The sequence below is a fragment of the Nestor notabilis genome, unplaced genomic scaffold (genome assembly GCF_000696875.1).
Source record: "Nestor notabilis isolate BGI_N333 unplaced genomic scaffold, ASM69687v1 scaffold10321, whole genome shotgun sequence".
Classification (NCBI taxonomy): domain Eukaryota; kingdom Metazoa; phylum Chordata; class Aves; order Psittaciformes; family Psittacidae; genus Nestor; species Nestor notabilis.
In genome coordinates this window covers 9,090-31,307 of record NW_009916092.1, presented here as the reverse complement: position 1 = coordinate 31,307, position 22,218 = coordinate 9,090, and the positions used below count along the sequence as shown (strand labels likewise).

The following is a 22,218-nucleotide window of genomic DNA, read 5'->3' as shown; positions in this document are numbered from 1 at the left end:
AACACTTGGTGTCAGTTTTTGTTACCATACTTTCTCGGTTTAGATACACATTTCTTCCTCATTTCCTGGTATTTTGGTAATTCTAAAATGTGGCTGTAGGAACAACAGTGGAAAAATAAAGAGCTGGATTTAGAGGCTAATTATTGCTTTTATCTATGGAATAAAATACATGCTGTATAGAAAATAGTAAAAAATAGCTGTATTTTCATATACACTGCATTAACGTTCAAAATGAAAAATAAATTTGTTCTGTAAATTTTGTTCTTAGGCACAGTCAGATGAAAAAACAGTTATTGCAAAACTACATCAACAGCTCATATCCCTTCAAAGTAGTGAATCTGATGCTGTAGGCAAATTGGGGACACTTAAATTGAAACTACAGAAGACTGAGATCCATAATCTACGTTTAGAGCAGAAGCTTGATGAGAGAGAGCAAGCCTTATATTTTGCTCGACTGGAAGGAAGAAATAGAGCCAAACATCTACAACAGACAATTCAATCTTTGCGTCGACAATTTAGTGGTGCTTTGCCTTTAGCACAGCAAGAAAAATTCTCTAAAACAATGATTCAGCTACAGAATGACAAACTGAAGATCCTGGAGGAAGTTCAGCATGCTCAGCAGGAGCGTCGAAATGCAGAAAACAGAGCATTAGAGATGGAGTTAAAACTGAAAAGTTTAGAAGAATTAGTAAGTGCATTGAAGGACACAAGAGGAGCTCAAAAGGTTTGTTATTTTACAACTTTGAATAACTTGGTTCATTTGATCTGCATCTAAATTCCATTTCAGTTCAGCTTGTTACCTAAACATCTGGTTTAATGTAGAAATTAATGATTTCAAAGTACACTTTGTTACAATGTGACAGCTATCATTTTTTGGTTTCCTCTTTTAAAAAAGTAATACATCGTTAGTTATTTGCCCTATTAAATTTGGCACAGTCAGATTTACTGATTTTCTTTAGTGCTCAATTAAGTGGCAAAGGAAGTAGAGACTTAACTATGAATTCAGTTATATTAAATCGAGTAAAATTATTAATTTAAATTACAAATGAAATTAAATTAAACTCAGGAGCAGCGTTCTGAAGCTCTACCATGAGCTTGCATTGAAATCTTCTCTACAAATCTGCGTCTTATTAAATAAATCCGGGGGCAATAATTTAGGCAGCACGGTCAGAAATGTTGTTATACTCTTGTAATTCTACTTCATGGTATTTTGCTATTTAAACAAAGTTGCCTTGAAATTTGATTAAGGCTTTCTCACTTCTCTTTCAGATCACTGTATATTATATAATACGGTTATATCTGTCATGACTAAAGATGTCTGCATGTAAGCAATGGTTGTAGTGCTCTTGGCATGTTTGAGCCAGTTTTCAATAAATTTTCTAGAGCATTTTGACATGAATATGTCTGTTATTTTGGCACACTTACATTTTTGAATACTTAGTTTTAATGGTTTTGAAAATCTTGTGCTGTTTTAGAAAAATCAGCCAAACTTCTTGCATGCTCTTTTTGTTCAGTTGGGACAGATGAAAGGGTATAGTTTAGTTAATTTGAAAATTATTTGTAATACACTTATGTCAGTGTATGGGAAACCTGTTGCCTCCCCTATTGTCTCCTGCACTTTTTAGTCATTCCTTTTGCAGTTTCATACTTTTCGCTGTGCCTGCTCACTCAAGAGAAGTGAAGAAATTTAAAAACACAGAATGTCTTTTCCTGTTGTTTTGATAAGTGACATACTGCCTCAAAGTCATAGAGTGTAGCTGTATCTAGTTGGCCTGTGGGCTTGGTAAATTATAATACTGTGTAATATTCATTATTAGGTAATTGAATGGCATATGAAAATGGAGGAACTCCATCTGCAGGAACTTAAACTCAATCGAGAGTTAATCAGACAAAAGGAAGAAGTGAAGCATTTGCAGAATATAATTTCTGAATATGAACGTACAATCAATAATCTGGAAGAAGAAATTGTACAGCAAAACAAGGTATGTTTTTCCATATGCTATTAGAAAAACAGCCTATTCCTTATTTTACTAAGTGATTTTTAAAAAGGAAGATTCTTCCTAGTAAGTTTTTAACATAGATATTTGTGTCTTAGCTCCATAATTCTTTTTAATGGCACACTTGAGTATTTTACATTTTGGTATCACTTTTTTTTCTGTTTGAGTTGGTTATAAAATTCCCATCCCCTTCACTAAATAAAACACTTTTATCAAACATTTATTACAGTTGCATGAAGAAAGGCAAATGGCTTGGGACCAGAGGGAAGTAGAACTGCAGCGCCAATTAGACCTGTATGATCATCAACAAAATGAGGCACGTAGCACAGCTCTGAAGGTACATGCAGTGAGTTAACTAAAAATATGCTTAGAAGTATGTTTTGCAGAGCTGTCAGATTACACAAATGTTAATCTTTCTGTACAGTTAGAAGAGGCTACGGGGTCAGTTCCAGACTCTAGTTTGCCGCTTGCACGACAACTTGAATTGGCTTTAAGAAAAATACAGGAGCATATTCGAACAATCGTGGAAACCAGAGCAACCTGCAGATCTCTGGAGGAGGTAATTAAATGTTTAAATTATCATATCGAGGGACAAAGTTTGTATTTTTGTGCCCTTTAATTTTTTATATATAATAAATATCCTTTTATAAATGTCACTCAGATGTGTCCAGTCCCTTAAAAATATTTAACACTGAGAAAATGTAAATAATATAATCATGTTGTGGCTAAAATGAAACATTTTTTCCAATGGAACAAATTATTGGCAAAAATTTCTTAATTTTTTATATTGTTCATTTAGTAGGACAAGATGCCTTTGCTGTACAAAATTCAGTTGTCTATAGGCAATTCAATTTAACAAGTGTTACATTAGATTTAATAAGTAGCAGAACAAAATCTTTTTATCTTGGGTTGCTAAATTGGAATTGTATTACAGAAGATACTTTGTGATTCTTAAGAAATTTGAAAACCATCAGCTTCTTAATTTGGTAGCACAGAATGAATTGCATCAAGTGTCTTGTGCCAAGCAAATAACACATAAAGGCACAGCGATTATGTTCTGGAATGTTTAACATGTAATAGTAATCCCATACAGCCAGAATTTGAGTGCAAAACACTGTGTGTGTGTGAGTCCGATTAGACAAATCTTCTGGTACAGTTTTTAAAAAGTAAGGTCTTTTTGCTGTGTTTGAATTCTGGAAACGCAACAATTGCCTTTCATTGTAGAAATTAAAAGAAAAGGAAACTGCTCTGTGGAAAGCTGAACAAAATATTTTATCAAGAGATAAAGTTATAAATGAACTAAGACTTCGATTACCTGCAACATCAGAAAGAGAGAAAATAGTGGCTGGATCAGGCAAACAAGATGATCCAGAGTACCGTCTTGCCATAAAAATTGCTCATCAAACCATTGCAAATATGCAAGCAAGATTAAATCAAAAGGAGGAAGTGTTAAAAAAATACCAACATTGGCTTGCTAAAGCAAGAGAGGTACTTAAACTTTTTGCACAAAATTTCTTCCATTTTTATGCTATTTTAGTTGATTCGTTGTTTCTGTCATTGCTGTTGAAATCTTAAAAAGTTTCTGACCTCAGAGGTAACAGAACAGAGATAATTAGTAACTTCCTATGTAGAAAGTTCATGTAGAATTTTTTAACGCCTTAATAGGAGTTTGCTCAGTCGGGACATCATGTGTATGATGTCTGTGTAGAAATTAGTGTGACAGGAAGAAAATTAAAATGCTGCTATTAGAAGTGGTTTCAATATGTTTATATATTGTATTTTCATATGGGATTTTCAGTACTTGCAACAGTGATCTCTGGACTGCATTTTTAGTGAATTTTTAGTGAAAGACATCCGTTTATGGGAAATATGCTTCTTAAAGCGTATTTTAAATTAAAGCATATTTAAAAGCATAATCAGTGTATCTATGCATACTTTATATCCTTAAAGCATAAACCTTGTGTCTTAAGAGGTACTTCAAGACTAGACATGCATCGATTTTAGAGTGTTTGGATCAGGAGCACACTTCCAAAGCAGACTTCGAATCATCTTCATTTAATGTGCTTTGGTTAATGTGTGTAGCTGTTAACTTCTGGAGAAAACAAGTTTGGGGCTTTTTGGGGTGTTTGTTTTTTTTTTTTGTTTTTTTTTTTGTTTGTTTGTAACCAAAACCAGAAGATGCAGTCTAAAAATGAGTGCTCTGTCTGCTAGCAGATATTCAATCCATGGAATCACAATATATTCCAGAGTAAATAGAATGGAGAACTATGTAGCATGGATATCACTATCCGTATTGATAGTCATAGTTAGTGAAGACCAACACCAACTCTTCTGCTCTCCAGCTCCTGTCCTGTTGCACCATACTACTTATTTTGATTAAAACTGCAATAGTAGATTGATTTTTTTTTTTCAATGGTGTTAAAAAAGAAAAAAAGAAGTGATTATAGCAGGAAGAAAATAATTTTTTAAACTGCCAGAATTAGAGGAAAGTTTGGGGAGCAATACTGAGCAATTAGTGGTCAATCAACCCGAAGGTACTGTAGTTTCATGGCTTTCTGGAATAGTGTACATCGGTAGAGTTATACTTTTAATTTGAACTAACAGGAACAAGAGGAAATAGTAAAGAAGCATGAGGAAGATCTTAGAGTTCTACACCAGAAGTTAAATTTGCATGCTGACAATTCCCTTAATAAATTCAAACAGACTGCTTTGGTAAGTGTGATCAGTAAAGTTGTTCCCAAATTTTTAAAATTGTTGACCAAAAGAACAGTTTTGCGATCAAAAGTAAGTAATGAATTATGACAGGAGAAATAAATGGGTGGTTGATACAGAATTATTGTATTATTCTTGAGAAAATTCATGAGAGATGGATTAGAAATCAAATGTAAAACAAAGTTGCCACCTTAGTATATATGAGCATTATTTGTATCATCCTAATTTATGGAGACTTCTAGGAGAGAGAAGTACATTTTGTTTTCTGTTCTTTTCGTTCAGTCTGTGCTTATGTTAAACTAACCATTTCGATACAAATTTTTTCTTGACACTTTATGATACAGTGAAAGCTGTATTTAACTGATTATTCTGAGGATCATTAGATGCACAGAGCTCTTTTCAAACCAGAGTGACTGCTTTCTCTGTGGACTAAGAAACACATCTCAGTAAATAAACACGTTCGATATTAATGCTTGGTTATATTCAGGATTGAGTTTAAAATGCATCAGTAATGCTTACCTTTGATTTAAAGCTTAAAATGTTACCACATGCATTTGTTCTCTTTTACAGGAGTTAGCAAAGGCTTCTTTATCACTTTCCAACAACAAACGCTTTCTCCACTTAGCTGAAGTGGAGCAAACTGTAGCAGAACAGGATAATTCTCTTGCTTCACTTGTTGGAAAATTAAAGAAAACATCATTTGATTTGGAGAAACAAAAACAAATTACTTCAATGAAAATCAAAGAGTTTGAGACTATCAGAGCCCAGTAAGTTTTTAGACTGTGTTAATGTAAGTTGGACAAATCAATTATGTATTGCTGCTACGGGACTGGTCTAAAATTGAACATGTTTTTGCTGAATTTAACATTTGGCTGAAAAACTAATTCAAAAGAGTTACTATGGTTTTAGCCCTTCATCAGGGCTAATACTGAAAAACTTTGGCTTGGAAAAATGCCTTTCAGTTGTTAGCTTTGTGCCATTCAGTGGAAAAGAAAGTATTCAAGGAGTCTTGATATCAGAGTTGTCTTTAAGCTACTGTGATGCTTGCTGGTTTGTGTTTTGGTTCAGGGTTTTTTTTTCCCTGGTAGGGAAAAATTTACCTGCCTAACAAGTATAAAGTCATGAAAATTTACCCCAGTTTAAAAGGAGAAAAGGATAATGCTTTCTTTACATCTAAAGGCCAGAAATTAGAACGAACAATGCTCTGATCTCATTTTCCTGATCTTCTTGAGTAATTTTCTTACTAAATGGAGGCTTTTTTTGGTGAGTCAGTCTTTTCTTGCTCTTTCTAAATCAAAGTGTCATTTGCTTTAACAATGATAAAAAATAACTTTGTTACTGCAGTGTACTCTATCAATGCTTATTTTTTATTAGGCTTTGTGAAAAGCACACAGCTGATGTGGAACAACTAAAAGATGAGGCAAATGTATTGAGGAACACGATATCTCAGATGGAGAAGGAATTTGCAAATGTAAAAGCTGAACTAGAGGTCCAAAAAGAAGCAAATAATAGAGCACCCACAGCAACACTGAAGAATCTGGTGGAGCAGCTGAAGAGCCAGTTAGTCATAAAAGAGAAGCAGCAGAAAGTTAGTCAATAAAAAATTTATCCCTATGTCATATAAATGTTTAATGTTGCTTAGTGCTTAAGAATTCTATGTATAGTACAGCAGGAGAATATAATTGCATAATGTAACGTAGTAAAATCCAGTTGCCTTTTCTTGGTTAGTAATGTTCATATTAGCAAATTCTTAAAAGAACTTGAACTTACTGTTTTCAGGCTTTGAGTAAAGCACTTCTGGAACTCAGAGCAGAAATGACTGCTAATGCTGAACAGCAGATTATTTCTGCTGCATCACAAAAAGAGGCATATATGAATGTCCAGGAGATTGTTGACAGACAGACAAAGGCGCTTATGGTGAGTACTAGGTAATATCATTGTATTGCATTGTTGTGTTATTGATAATCCTGATCTGAGAGGTTTGCTCTCTTGTTTGTTTGTTTTCTTCTAGACACAGATAGAAGAATTAAATAATCAGATTACAAAACTTACAGATAACCTTAAAACAAGTAAAACCAGGGAAACTTCCTTGTCTGATGAAAGGGATGAGTTGAACCAAGAACTTCAGAGGAAACAAAAAGCATTTGCTAAAATGTTGAGAGAGAAAAGTGAATTGGAAGAAGAAAATGAAGAACTGAAGAAACGGATTAAGAGGCTAAGCAGTAACATTCAGGTAGGAGTGATTTTTAAAAATGTGTTCAATCTTGGTCAAGTTTCTGCATAGATGTGCTGGGTTTGGGGATAAGACCGAGTACTTTTGGCAGGCATTTAGACATACTGCATTTGAAATGTTATTTTTGCTTATCAGCTGGCTTACATGGGAGCTTTTAGCTTTTGCTGTTTGAAGCATGCCTTAAATGAAAGGAAGGAAGAGACTGAAGAATACTTGCTCCTTGAAATGTTTGAAAGAGTCTGAGGAGTTGAATCACCACTTTCAAGGTTTCTTTGAAAAATGGAATTTTGTGATTTTCCTTTTCTTATTTCCCCTTTCAGAAGAAAAGTGAAGAATTTATAGTAGAATTGTCTAATTTATCTTTTTTATTCAGCTGATTATTCAGTTTAGAATGCAAAGTTACATTCCAATACTTTAATACTTCAAAGATAATTCTAAAAAGATCATTTAGGTTGTAAACTAACTCTACCAATTGGAATTAAAGTCGTTACTTTTTGAGTGGAGAAAATAGGTAGTGGTCATTAAAATCGAAGTTTGTAAAAGTTTGCAATTTTTCAGAGCAAAGCTGATGAAAAAAGTCTGATAGATGCACTTCAGAAAAAAATTAAGAGGTTGGAAAGTGAACTTGATAAGAAGTGTGAAGAAACAGACAAAAAAGGTGTAAGAGAAGACCAGGTATGTGATATTTGGATTGTGGCTGTGAATGACATCATCAGCTGAGGTCTAGGCAGTTCAACCCTACCTGCCTCTCAAAAAACCCAAACTAAATTTTATCAGGAGAAAAGCAGTTTCATTCTTGTAACTTCTCCGTGTTACCCATGCTCTTTATTTTTACTGCTCTTGTTGCTTAGTACTGGTATATTAATGTTTTCCTGCCCTTCTTGTAAAATTAAAGATCCATTACAAGTCTTAGAAAACTAACATTTATAGGTAGCAGTGAAATCAATTACGTAAATGCTGTCAAATGCTCAAAGACAGAAAAGAAAGTACAGGGGCTAACTGAAAAAGGGAAAAGACAAGTTAAAAAACCCTCAGAACTGCTGACGGAAATATTGATTGTTATTGACTGGTTTTCAGTACCCATTCGTGATCACACAGGTACAGGGTTTATCTGATGTATAATTTACAGCTACTGAATTATAACTTTAAGTAGAGATTCCATTTCTTATAGGAAAAATAAACTAAGATGACCAATTATACAGCTGTGCAGCAGGGGCATATAAACTCCTGTTGAGCTGCAGATCTGCTGTAAGTGGGCATAGGAAAACACTTCTTTAATCTGTCACCTTTACTAATGTGTAATTCAGAGTAAAAGGATACATTGCACTACATGAGTCTCCACAGCATACTTAAGGTTCCCAGCTGGGCCTGCTATTTACCTTTTGATAGATGAGGTAAATAATATGTGCCTGCTATGGCTTCATGTTTTAAACTGTTAAATGAAGAATATACCATTTCTGGCTTTTAACATGTTTGCTTATTTTGCTTTAAATTAAAAGAAATCAAAAAAACCACACATAATTTGTTTCTGTGCTTCACAGACCTCTAAGGAGGGAATACTCAAATGGGAAGAAAGTAAAAAATGGCAAATAAGAATGGAAGGATTGAGGAACAAGCTAAGGGAAAAGGAAAAAGAAGCAGATGCTTTAGCTAAACAGTTGAATACTTTGAAGGAAATCTATACCAAGTGAGTTTGTTTTAATAGATTCAGTTACAAAATGATGACATAAGGGAAATCCAAATATGTTTGTAATGTAAAAATCTTAAGTTTGTTATGTTTATAAGATTGTTGTATAGAATTTGACATTGTGATTGAGATTAAAAGGGTTAGTGAATTTTCAAGCAGGAGGCTATTCTTCTAGTACCTTCTCCCTTGTAGAAGCCAACGCTTTATTAGAAGAAACTGTCTCTGAATAAAACTAAAGTCCTTTATTATGCTTCTTGCATGTAGCATTCTGTTATGCCCATGGAACAAAAACAGCTTTAAGAAGACGGGCTGTTTCTTAGATTACTAGGATTGGACACTGTTCTTCTGCTATATGTAGTGCTACTGCAGTGCTGATGGTTCTAGGATTAGGAGATGGAAGCCTTTTAAGAAAAAACACGTGCAAATCCTCTGCAAATGTTATGTTTACTTCAGTACAGTAGTGGCAGGGTTTTATTGATAAAAGACACAGAAGAGAAAGGAAACTGTGATGGTGATTGTAGCTGTTGTTAGATTTGGTTTGAAACTGCTTCAAAATGGCACTTATTCTCCCCAAGTCTTACATGAATTTCACACAAAAGATGGGCAAGACCAGCAAGTGGTTTATGACTGATACTGACTTAATGTTCATTGTTTTTTCCAGGTTTGGTTTTGAGGTGGTTTTTTTTGTAAAGCTGTACTGTCTGTAAGTTAACCTTATTAAGCAGACAAGGGGGTGTGGTTCACTGAGCAAATACATCACAAATGTGGATTCTTTAAGACAGAAAATATCTTCTTCTAAATGAAGTAAGTTAGCAAATGAAGTTTTAAATGTAAAGTTACTGGATGTTGCAGGACTGAAAAAGAGAAAATTACTCTACAGAAGAAACTGAAAACTACTGGTGTCACTGTTGACCATGTTGTTGGAGTAAGAGCCTCAGAGACTGAAAAAAAATTGGAAGAACTAAGAAAACAGAATCTAGATTTAGAAAACGAAGTTGCTCACATGAGGTGAGAGGCATTTTGAAAAAATCTATAAAAACCAAAAAGTCTAAAATGAGAAAAAATATCTGTAGAAGGAGATAGTCTCTGTTAGACCAACTGGTTCAGTAAGGGGAAAAAAATGGATGGGAATTTCAAAAATCCTTCTTTGAGTCTGTGATGAGCAGGAGGTAACTGTGCTTGTTCAGAGAATATGCAGCATTGGTTCATTATTCTAAAAAGCTAAATAATATGAAAAACATCTGGTTCCTATTGTGTAAAACTATAATTACAATTTAGAGGTTGTGAAAGTTACAGGAACTGCTAAGTTTCAGTTAGGGAGTGTGTTCTTAATCAGTGTATCCGCTATCACAGTGGATAGTGGACCTGAGGGGTTGAAGCTGTACACGTCTCAAAAGAGCAGATTCCTTTTGCCAAAGTAAGTACTTCTGATTCACGGGGATTAGTTGAAATAGTGTATATGGCTAGCATTGATTTAGAATAACTAGCCCAGTAATACTAGAAATTCCAGTCTAGAAATCCAGAAGTTCATGTTTTTTTTCTTACTTTAAGGGATGTTTTTCTGCATTAATAGCTATTTGTTTGTTTTGGTTTGATTCATTTTTTGATTTAGAACACAGCAAGCAATCCCACGAGATCCTGTTGTAGAAGAATTACATTTCAAAAATCAATACCTCCAGGAAAAGCTTCATGCATTGCAGAGACAATGTTCAAGAGAGGCATATTCTAGACCATCAGTAAGTTAATATTGTAACCATATTGCCTAGAAGTATTGCACCTATTTAACAAAAATATTTGTTACCCATTTGGTATTCTGTGTCACTTAGCTGGTTTTATTTCAAATTATAGTATTCTAGAACAGGATATGAAATACTCAGTTTTTAGTATTTTTAAAAAACACAACAAAACAACCCCATCCCCACACCTCAAAACTTACAGTTTCCATGTTCTACATTTAAAAGTTGAAATATTCAGCATCCTAACATATGTGGAGAAATAAGGGATATGTATTTTTAAATATGTGAGTCTGCAACTGAGAGACTACTTTCATATTCCATATTGATGGAAAATTTGGGATACACAGAGTTTGGGGAAGTACTGAGCTGCATTTCAGTTACATTACTTGTTTTTGTTGTGTTTTGATTTTTACAAGGTTCATTATATTGCAAATATTGCATTATTAAGTTATTGTAATCTTTCAAGAAATAACTTTACCAGTACGTTCTAGGTTTCTTTATTTCCTGTTTTGTTTTACTGTCTTCTGCTTTTCTTTCATGCTTCTTTCTATCTTCAACTTGCATCAGAGTACAGGTGACCAAACTGAACTGTCCAAGTCTGTTCCTTTAAGTATCAGTAAACAAAAGTATTTGAATTCCCTTCAAAAGCAATTTGTTTCAAGTAGGAATGAAATCAAACATCTGACTAATCATAGCATTATTGATGACAATGAAATAGATGACAAAGCAGACATGCAAACATGCATCATGCCAAATGAAGGGCCTGAGGCTACTGCGGATGCAAGCACAGACATGCCTCCTGAAGAGCATCCTGAAGATAGTGAGAAATGCAAGGACACAGATATTTCTAGGGAAGGATTGAAAAACAAAAATGTAGCTGAAGCTGATGAAGAGATGTGCAGTGAAAAAGAAGAAAATATAACTCAACCTGAAAACGGAAAACTTAATGAGGAATTTGAAGAAGAGGAGAGGAAACAAGAAATACTGAAGCAATCAAATGCTGCTGGTGATGAAAGTGTAAAAGAGGCTGATACTGACAGAATAAGCTGCAATCAGTCTGATGCAGGGGAACCTTCTAATCAGGCTAATGACTATGAAGCATTAAAATTAAATGTGAATAATGAAATGAATGAACACCCTGCAGAGGATAAACATGAAATTTACCGAAGTGGTACAGAGGGGCTTGAAACAACCCCAGAACTTTGTGAAATGCCTGAGGTTTGATACTGTAGCAGTCCGCTAGCATTTCTTCTGTATAAATGATGTAGAAATAGAATTGTTTGATCTAGATAATGCAGTGCTTTCCTATGTATCCTCTGCAGGCATATTAAAGTAGTCACCAAGGGGTCCATAAAGCAAACCTCTTACTTGCATGGTAGGCAGTGTGTCAGCTCACGTGTAAACTACTGTTAACTCTAAAATTTCGATCCAGAAAGTTTGCAAATACTGTCAATGATACCTGCAGCTAGTTGATGACCTTCATTCTTTAAGAGACTTATGATGTATTATTACTTGCACTAAGAAAAAAATATGCTTTAATGCACCATATCCTTTGTGCCTAGTATTATTACTATTGAATAATTAATTGATCATATGGTTAATTAATTCCATAATCAAAACCTGCTGATCATTATACCATCAAAGATTTTTACTCTTTACTAGTCAGGTGTAATAATTTACCATATACTTTTGATTTGAATTGGCAATGTAAGGCATGCAAAACACTCTTTATGTAATAGAAATTACTAGCCTCCCTGGATAAAGATTTAAGTTTGTAGGAACTAACAGACTAGAGTGATGTACTCTTCCTGACTTGCTCTGTGACCTGTTTGACGTAAGTGAAATTCCTTATGCCATATGTACTATTTAATGAACGTGTCAGAATATATCATTAGAATTAGATGCTGTACAGTGTCACAGCTTTCTACACTCAGTAGCTTTTTTGTCTTTTAGACTTTGAGATTTATTTCTACCCAGTAGTTTGAGAGTTAATTTTACAAAATTTTTAGTGGCTTGTACTGGTTTGTAAAGCACTTAGCTTTGTAAAGCTTAAAGGTTAAGGAAGTTTAGAAGATGTGAGAGAAAGAGTTAAAGTCAGGGCAAATTAGATCAAAATACAACTGTCATCTGTTTTATTTCTGTGAAAAATGATAATTCTCTGTTGCTTTTTATCAGCTACAGCTGATACAATGACTAGTGCATTACCACTTAATAATTTTTTCTCTGTTTTCTCAAGACATCAGGAATGGGATCAGCTGATCAATATCAAAGAGAACAAGAGGTTTTAAAGGAAAATTTAAGATTGTCATCTGAAAACGTTGAGCTAAGGTTCCAGCTAGAGCAGGCCAATAAAGATTTGCCAAGACTAAAGGTAACATCTTTTTACCTTTAGCCCCCTTTACCCTGAAAAAAGTTAGGGGATTGCTTAAAAAGAAATTGATATCTTTTCTGTACATACTGTTAAGTTTTTCATGGTTTTATGGAAGATGAGAAAGTTGAATGGCTGGTAGAGATTATGAAAAGTGCCATTGCGATGGGAAATTGATTTGTCTTTACATTTATTTTTTTTTTTTAAGTAAACCGATTCTGTAATTCTTTTACTATTCACTTAGTTTGAAATCAAAATAAGTTCATTATTTGTTTTTTATAGGACCAAGTAGGTGACTTGAAAGAAATGTGTGAACTTCTCAAAAAAGAGAAAGCAGATGTTGAACGAAAGCTGGGCAGCATTAGAGGGGTGAGTATTGTAACAGCATTTTTCATGGTAATGAAATGAAACCAAAATACAAAAAAAGGCAATGTTTTATTAAAGCTAAATTGTTTGGAAGCAACCAAACAAAGAGGAATTGTTCTTACTTGGTTTTTATTGCCAAAATGTTGTAATAATGAAATTCAGTTAATGGGACCATTAGAAAGACTAGAGCTACACTATTAAATAGTTGCACTGTCATGGCCTTATTTTGATTTTTGGATTAAAGTTATCTTCAGAATCATATTTGTACAAAAACCCAGGAGTTAAAGCCCTAATATTGAAATTATATTAATGTATTTATGTAAGTGCGTAATACCATTAGCTTTTATTTAAAAGACAGGATTTTGATTTGATAAAGATGTTAGAAAGCCTAAGTTATTGTTAGTGAAGTGTTTTGTTTGATGTATTATGCAAGACGATGCGATTAAATTCTACCTTAGCTCTTGTCAACTACTTTAATAGAGCAGTATTTCAGAAATCAGGTAAAAAAGGCTTCAGCAGTTCCCAGTATCTCCCTTGCCACTGACTTGTCAAACTATCTGTGTGACCTTTTAAAGGAAGCTGACTTAAAAGCGCTTAAGTGCCTTTGAAGCTCTTTCAATATACAAGGAGAATTGAGTTCTACTTCTGGGTACTTGGAAAACATTGTGTATTTCCCATTCTTTTACTTGTACCTTGCATGGACTGCTTGTGTATCTATCTGCCTATCTATCTCTTACACAGTGGTAGAGTTTGGATAAGGAAATTCAGTTTATAAAACTGTTTCATGCAAAGGGTCTGAGGAGGCAGCAAATTCTTAATCTTCCTCCCTTTCAGGCACCAAGATCTGGCAGAAGTTTTTCTTATAACTCTGCTGTGTTCCCACATAACCCTCCTAATCTCTCCAGTCATTTTAAAGAAGAAAGAATAGGTCATTTCTACTTTCAAAATTTCGTTGCTGTGTATTTTTTACTCCAGGGAGTAAAATCCTCCCCAGTTTCCACAATACTGTGCTCCGTACCTCTGTAGAAAGGAGATACCTGGGGCCAGAACAAGGAACAGCAGCATCTTTACATTATAATTGCTGAGGAAAACAGTCACTACAAAGATGATGAGAAAATAAATGCATGTCAAGACCTTCTAACAGCTTTCCTACCTCATAAAAGAATGTAGAGAAAGAAGAAAAATAGAGAAATTACAAGCTTTTTTTCCCCTACATATTTATTTACCACTCTGCAAGGAGAATATATGCCTAGAGAAAGCGAGATTTACTCATGCTTTAAGTTGTAGTTGTTCTTGTCACTTTAATACAGCAGAAGTTTTTTCCCTCAGACAGTATTAGCATTCAAGTAATTGCATGGTCCATTGGATGAGGGAATTGCTCTACGTGGTATTTTGATTTATTTTCCTCATGTTTCGGTCTAGTTCATAAAGTACAGCAGATTTTGAGACTAACTGCAGCCTTCTTGAGTAACACAGAAAATGAACGAGCTGCTGTGTTGACTTTGGGGAGCCGAGTATGCAAGAAACTTTAGGGTTCAATTCACACCAAAATATAACATCTTTTTTATAAATATACATTGCAGTGGGGAAATAAGTGATAAAATAAGATTCTGAATATCTCATAATGTTAAGATGAACTGTTTACTTCCTATGATTTTATTTCTTTTTTTCCTTCCCTCTGTATAGGTTGGTAGAAGTGGAAAGACAGTCGCAGAATTGGAAAAAACAATTGGTTTGATGAAAAAGGTTGTAGAGAAAGTCCAAAGAGAAAATAAGGATCTGAAAAAAACTCCAGCTGTGGTTTCTAATGAAAAATTACTTGGTCTTGAACAGGAAAATGAGAGGCTAAAGGTACTGATATCTCTCCACCATCTATATTTATATAGCGGTTTAGTATGCAAGCTAGTAGGACGATGGGAACAGCAGGCCTGTTACTGATCGGCAGAAAAGTGTTTTAAAAATATCAAATATGAAACCTGTAGAACAGAAAAGCAGAACTTCATTTTAGTATAACATGCTGCATGTTTTACGTAATGGCACTCTGCACCTTAAGGATCCATTTAAATACATGATTAAATGTGAGGTTCGCTGTTCTAGGTAGCTGTAACTATGCCATGCTTTAAAAATGGAGATCTGAAATTTTTACTAACCAATGTATTATATGTGTTTTAACGAACTGTTTGATACTTAGTCTGAAATGGAAAAGATGAAACTTCACGTGGGGGACCAGCTGAGTATGCGTCATGAATCTAAAACCAAAGGAATGGAAAAAGTCATTACTGAAAACGAGAGGCTGCGTAAAGAACTGAAAAAGGTATGATCATTGTAATGCATCCCTTGATTTCCATTAGTTACTGGTTGTGGTAAGTGTGTATTTTTTTTTTTAATGGCTGATATGGAATGGACACTTTTCTAAGAACTGATATTGCTATGATAGGATTCTTAATTATATGTGGAGAGGAGACATCCAAGGAGCAGCTCAAGACAGAATTTGGAAGTTACAGCAGTAGTGATCTTGGAGGCAGTTTTCCTCTGTATCAGCACTGACCCCATCTCACCATCTTTTCAGATAATCCAGAGCTTCGTTAGGTTAAGTATTCCATAAACCTTTGTTTTTATTGAACAATAGGAAGCTGACAATGGAGAGAAGCTACGAATAGCAAAGAATAACTTGGAGATATTAAATGAGAACTTAACAGTACAGCTGGAGGAAACCATTAAGAGGCTAAATTTGGCTGAGAGGCAAACTGATGGAGCTGATAGCAAAAGCTGGAAGTCCATTGTAACAAGGTAGGAATTGAGAATGAAGTAAGGAAGATAATTTATCTTTAAATACTAGCAAACAAAGTAGACTTGAATTTTCATACTTTTTCTGTCCTCTTTTGAAGATAGTTTAATTTATCCATAATTTATTTTCTGATTATGTATCAGTATGTAGAATCAGTATAAAGGTCTAGCAGAGATCTAGTTTCCTTAAATACTGGCTTTGACAGCTGCTTCTATACAGTAGCCAGTTACTTATCTCCCTTCCTCAGATTAGCTGTAGGCTTGTGGATAGTTTTGGTAAAGGAAGTATTTTGTGTTCCTTGCCGCTTAAATGTATTGTATTTGTGCTTTGTGGAATATCAGCATTTTTTCTGAGCTTAGAAAGTATTTCAGTACTTTAGCATGTGGATCATAGAATCTGAAACAAAAACTGTAAGCCAGGAACATGTGTTTTCCATCGTGGCTGGATTTTAATCTAGGTTTAACCATGTGAATGTGAAGAGGTTGTGTTGGGAAACACAATGGATTTCTATATTCCTTGGGGCATGTAGGCATAGCTGATGCTCCCTTGTGTGTGTTCTGAAGGCCCTGAAAGCTAATTGCAGTCAGCCAGTTGGTTCTGTTACCTGTAGAAGAAGGGAGAATAACTCACAGACTGGCACTGCATTATCTTTTTAGATACATTAAATGAAGTGTGGAATCGCCATTTCCAGATTTTTAGATAAAACTTAAGACTTTGAAATCAGCAGAAAAAAATCATTTTTTGTTTGGTTATAATAGTAAATGTCTGTACTCTACCAATAAGTTATCTGCAAGTTACCTATCAGTCGTTTTAAAAGTATCACTTGCATCACTCAGTGTGGAACAAAATAAAGCAAGCTGGTTTATGATGCCAATTTCTTCTTTGCAACCTAGACATACATTTGTTTTGTTTTGTTTTTTATTTGTCTGTACTTCCATGACTAGTTCAGTTGCTTTTTCTACGACAGCTTTCTATATGGGCTAGAGATCTTAACTCTACAGCCTGCACAACTTTAATGGCATATATTCCTTTGCTAGAAGCAAGCTGTTAATTCTGTGGTTTGTGCTTTGCTTACAAAAACGATTTTGGCAAACAGTCACCCCCGAACCATTGCTGTTAACACCTGTTTTTGGTAATGAGCTGCACACAGACATGCTAGTTATATGTCCCACTACTGTGATATAGAATATGAAGATAGATAGAAGATATATTCACAGGAAATACACCTGTGATTCATCAAAGTGGATGAGGAAGGAGAATTTTACCCCTCTTGAGGCAAGAATTTTTAACCCGATATTATCTCTTGTACTGCTGTAACTCAGAAAAGGACAAGAAAACAGGACAATGCATACATTATTAAAAGAAATAAACAGCCTGCATCCTGCATAAGGATGGAAGAGAACAAATCTGGGAGGAAGAAACATTTAGTGACTCCTGGATGGCCTTGGGATGACATAAGATGACATGTTGCAAAAGTACTCTCTAATACAGAAGTGGAAGTTATCTACAAAACCAGAACCTCCGACAGCTACATTATCAAGGTAGAAAATCAGCTGGACAGGAGAGAGGCTTGTCTGATTTTGTCCTAGGTCAGACCACTGTTAACAATCTTTCTGCTGATGCCCAGTCTTGTCACAGGATCCCTTGCGGGAGATCTAGTGCTTCTCTGCCATGCTGCTGAGCCATTTCACTTCTCTGAGACTTCAGAAAGCTGTTCCTTTTTTTAACCTTCCCCCTAACCATGTAGCAAGGTAAAATGTCTCTATGCGAGGTCAGTGACAGCCGTATTTAGCACAAGAAAGGCAGGCAAAACTGGCTGCCAGCCACTGGAGGAGGAAGACAGGAACATGCAGTGAAGACGGTAGGCCCTTAATAGCTAGCACATCAGCTCAGTAGTTTGAAGATAAGTTTTTCTTTAAGTTCTTCACCTCTTTGAAAAACATTTCTACTTAGCTCTGTTTAGTTGATATAGATAACATAGTTTTGGATAGGGATAGATAGATATAAAATACATGGTTGTGCTTAATTGTACTTCTCTATTTCAAGTGGTGTGAATAAACTTTTATTTGCATTTACTTTAAGATGATTTTAAAGTAAGTGACTGAGGTTAAGACATTACCAACCTAAAGGAGATCAGCAGGGCACTTCAACACACAGTCCACCTCACCAGCAAATCTTCAGAAGTATGCATGTGGTAGTAGAAAGTGTTTGATAGGGGAAACAGTGGAGTCATCCAAGTGATCCTCTGGAAGGCACTTTGGCAGGTAGCAAGATGTGGATCATATTGCTATCTGAAAACCCACTTCAGACGAGATTGGACTATGTGATCTCCAGAGGTACCTTCCAGCCAAATTCCAGTGATTCTGCAAAAACGTTTTTGTAGCCTTGTATGGCTCAAAGCAAAACAGAATCCTCCTCCAACTGCTGTTACTCCAGAGTAAATGGAATTTCTTTCAGAATGCTTTTGTCTTTGGAGTCTTCATCTGTATCTGTATTGCCCCTTTCTCAGTACATTAATTTATTTCCCAATAAATCATAAGAAATCATCTTATTAAATCATAAGAAAACTACAGCCAAAGGTATGACATGAAGTAAGACCCAATCGATGTGCATGTTGTATCAATAAGAGATGTACATGTTTTTAGCAGGAGGTAGTTTGGGGTTTACTTGTAATACAATAAAAAGATTCCAGTCCCCCGTTAATAAAGTGTAGACACAAAGTAAGATCCATAAAGGTGTAACATTTGGAAAAGCCTTCAATCTAAGATTAAAAATGTATTTTTCTTTATGCTTTTTTCAGCTCACTTATTTTTAAGACCAGTGATTATTTCCCAGACCAATGCCAAACATATTTTAGGTTATATTTTATGGCATTTAATCTCCTACAGATATTTTAATCTCTGTTTCTGCAAAAGTATTAGCTTTTGCTCTCATCTTTTTCTAAATAAAAATACCACCAGGATGCACGAAGCTAAAATAAAGGAAATGGAAATGGATATTGCTAGAAAAAACCAAAGCATTACTGACCTTAAATGGCTGCTCCAGGAAGCAACAGAACGTGAACAGAATGCTGATAAAAACTTACAAGATCTAAAAGAACAAGTGAGTAAAACTTTTGAGTGAGTAAAACAAGTGAGTAAAACAGATGACTCTGAAAATAGATTGCTTAATATTAATTAATTTCTTTCTAATATCTATATTGGCAGAGTTCACTTTTTTTTTCTCTAATACATGTTTTTATGTTAGGTTTTTTGCAGTCCTAGTTGCTGTAATTGTACATATACATGTTTTAGCCATTAATGAGGTTACCACAGATTATCGATACATATTTTTGACTTGCAGTTTTAGGGGATTATTTTTTTTTTCTATTATATTCTTCCACAGGTTTTTATTATTATAGTTTCGTTGATCGCACGAAAGCCTGTCGGTACAGATGCCTCAAATAAAATCTTTTTAGCTTGTTCTGCAGAGTTGAGTTTGCTGCAGGAACTTGCCTCTTCCTTCCAGGTCTTTTTTGGGGGGATTAGTGAACTCTGCCATCCTAAAGGGGATCTTCATGCCTATTTCCAATATGGCCTCTGTATATGCAGTCCCTAGTAAGTCTTACAAATATTATTTCACACACGGAAGAGTTGATTAAATTTTAAACTCTGGTACCTTTGAAAAGACGTATCAAACTTTGGCCTTTAAGTACTCCGCAGATGTAGCCCTAGGACTATCCGCCTAGATTAGCTTCCATCTTTGTATTTATTTAATACGTGCATGGTTTTCTTCCCCAGGCATTTTGTACTGGCCATTCTCGGTGTAAGGTTATCAAACACATAACTTTCAATGTAGAAAGTTGTATATTTTATGTAGCCAAATAAATGTGTTCAATAAATAGAATTGAGTCCTATAAAACAATTACTTTGTAATTTGTGCTTATTTTCCCTTTTCTAAAGTCAGTATTATTAACAGGAAGTGTACACAAGCATCAAAATTAACACAGAGATAAAAGTATTTCATTATGGGATACTACTCTGGAGCAACACACTTCCCAGTTTCTTTTGTGTCTTAAATACTGATGAAGGGATGTGGTCAAGGGTAACTACATTACAAAGAAGCAAGAGATTGATTGTGGGGAAAAAAAACCCAAATCCTATTTTAATTAGTAACAGAACAAAAGACTAACACTAGTCTTAAGAGAGTTCATAAATTGTTACTGCATTCAAATATATAATCTTATATTGAAAACACTGATTTTTTGCTCCTGCATCCTCTACTCAAAGGCACTTGTAGAGGATTATTTATTTCCACAAACCTAATTATCTGTAGATAATTAGGTTTGTGAAAACTGTCAGTAGATGAACACTGTGATAATCTAGTACTTGGTTACATCCTTAGTATTATTTTCATTCATTTTTTTTAACCTGAACCAAAGAGAACTCCATCTGAACCACAGTCTGTGGATACTGTTTCAGGAGTAAAACTTTCTTATTTTTTCTTTTAAGATTGAGCTTCTCAAAGAGTTTCCTGAAGGTACAAGGACAGAGCAAAGCCTTTTCAGGGAGCTTCAGCTTTTAAGGTAATGTACTTTTAAATAACTACATAATTCATCCAATGTACATGAAATGAGAATAATCAGGAAATGGTCATTGTGATTTTTAATTACATATTTTTTATTCTAAAATATTTTAATAGTTTTTAAAAAAATTTTTATATTCCAGATTAACTAATAACCAATTAGAGAAAGACAAAGCAGAACTAGCTCACCAGGTGGAGGATTATAAGCACCACATGCACACATGTACAAGTGAAGTTCCTGCAGCTGGTAAACTTTTTCAATACCTAAAATGATGATCTTCCTGTATTTGGGGCCTAAAACTATTTTTGCTTAAAATGTATGTTCAAAATGATAATAAATCTACAGACTTACTTGAATTACATTAATACTGGAGCAGACTAAGGTCTTGGATTTTTGAGTTACTAACACAAGGTTTTTGAAGAGAAGTGTTAATTAACTGTGGAGATTTTTACTATTTTGAACATTTAATTCAGAGAAACTGAATGCAGGACATTTACATACACATATATATATATACACACACACACATACATATATATATATATACATACACATATATATATATATTCTCACTTAATTTGTACATAAACTAAAGAAAAGCCCAGGTGACCTGAATTTTTGGTGGTTGTTGATCCCTTTTGGGTTTACACTCTGTTACAAACTGCTCCAGCGTTCAGAGGATGCAGAATTACTGTGACAAGATTATTCATGTCATTGTTCTTCATTACCTTGAATTTTGTAACAAATTACCATTATTTTTGCAGGACATAATGATATTTTAGAGAAGAATAAAAAAGACAGGTTAAGGGAAGTAGCTGACCTCCAGACACAGCTGAAAGCCTCTGAGTTGGAAAAACAGCAATTAAGGGTGAGTTGCAAGGATCATCCTAGACAAGACAATGAGCAAAATTATGGTTAGCTAGAAGGAGCAGTTTAATATCTAAACTAATATTTAATGGTAAAGTCAATTTCTGAGCATTATGTTTATGAAGCCCATTTTGGGTTTAGTGAATGTGCTGTTCATGGGTAGATGTTTGTGTCTCTAGAGAACATGGTTATCTCATCATTTACCACTTAAGAAAAAAGAGAAAAAAAAAAAAAAAAAGGGCTATTGTTGACATATATTTCCCAAGTTCCAGATAAAGATGGTATTCCTTCATTCTTTTTAATAGGAAGAAACAAAAAAGCTGAGAAGAGAACTAGAAAACTGTGGCCCTTCCTTTTTTGAAGAAATTGAAGATCTGAAATATAACTACAATGAAGAAGTTAAAAAAAATATTATCTTAGAAGAGAAACTAAAGCAGCTTTCTGAAGAATTTGGCATCCAAGGGGCTAGTCCAGGCAACATTTCTGTTGATTAAACTAGTGTTTAGTGTCCTCAGTATTGATACAGTAAATAAGTTCTGGGGCAGTGACATAATACTGATTTATTTTGTCTGGTTTTTATCTTGGAATAATACAAGTCTATTAAAATTACAATAGTTTGACATGTACCCAAGAGCACAGAATTCGATTAGTCAACAGATTATGATCAGTATTTATATATACCAGTCAAAAATGAGTTTTACCTCTCCCAACCCCTTTGCAGTACTATATGTTAATTCAGAACAGTAACTGGGGTAATACATAGGTGTCAGGTAAAGCTGAAACCTTGGACTTACAGGATAAGTCAAGAAACTCTTAAAATGTGCTAAGTATGCTAAGTTCCAGAGAAATAAGAACATGTAATTCATTCCTTCTTAACTGTGGACTCAGGGTCAGTGTGCT

General features: G+C 34.5%; 1 protein-coding gene across 1 annotated transcript; it reads left to right on the top strand.

The window, feature by feature from the left end:
• Nucleotides 1-268: 268 nt before the first annotated feature.
• CEP290 (centrosomal protein 290kDa) lies at nt 269-21,812 on the top strand (the record flags this gene model as incomplete). Its single annotated transcript, XM_010024439.1, has 24 exons — nt 269-724; nt 1,818-1,982; nt 2,227-2,334; nt 2,422-2,556; nt 3,222-3,485; nt 4,602-4,709; nt 5,280-5,476; nt 6,084-6,297; nt 6,489-6,626; nt 6,721-6,942; nt 7,501-7,617; nt 8,484-8,629; nt 9,482-9,637; nt 10,242-10,365; nt 12,602-12,736; nt 13,016-13,102; nt 14,786-14,950; nt 15,291-15,413; nt 15,729-15,889; nt 18,848-18,989; nt 20,378-20,451; nt 20,594-20,697; nt 21,216-21,319; nt 21,624-21,812. Coding segments are annotated over 24 exons (3,834 nt in total), but the record flags the coding sequence as incomplete, so codon positions are not given.
• Between the last annotated feature and the right edge of the window lie 406 nt (nt 21,813-22,218).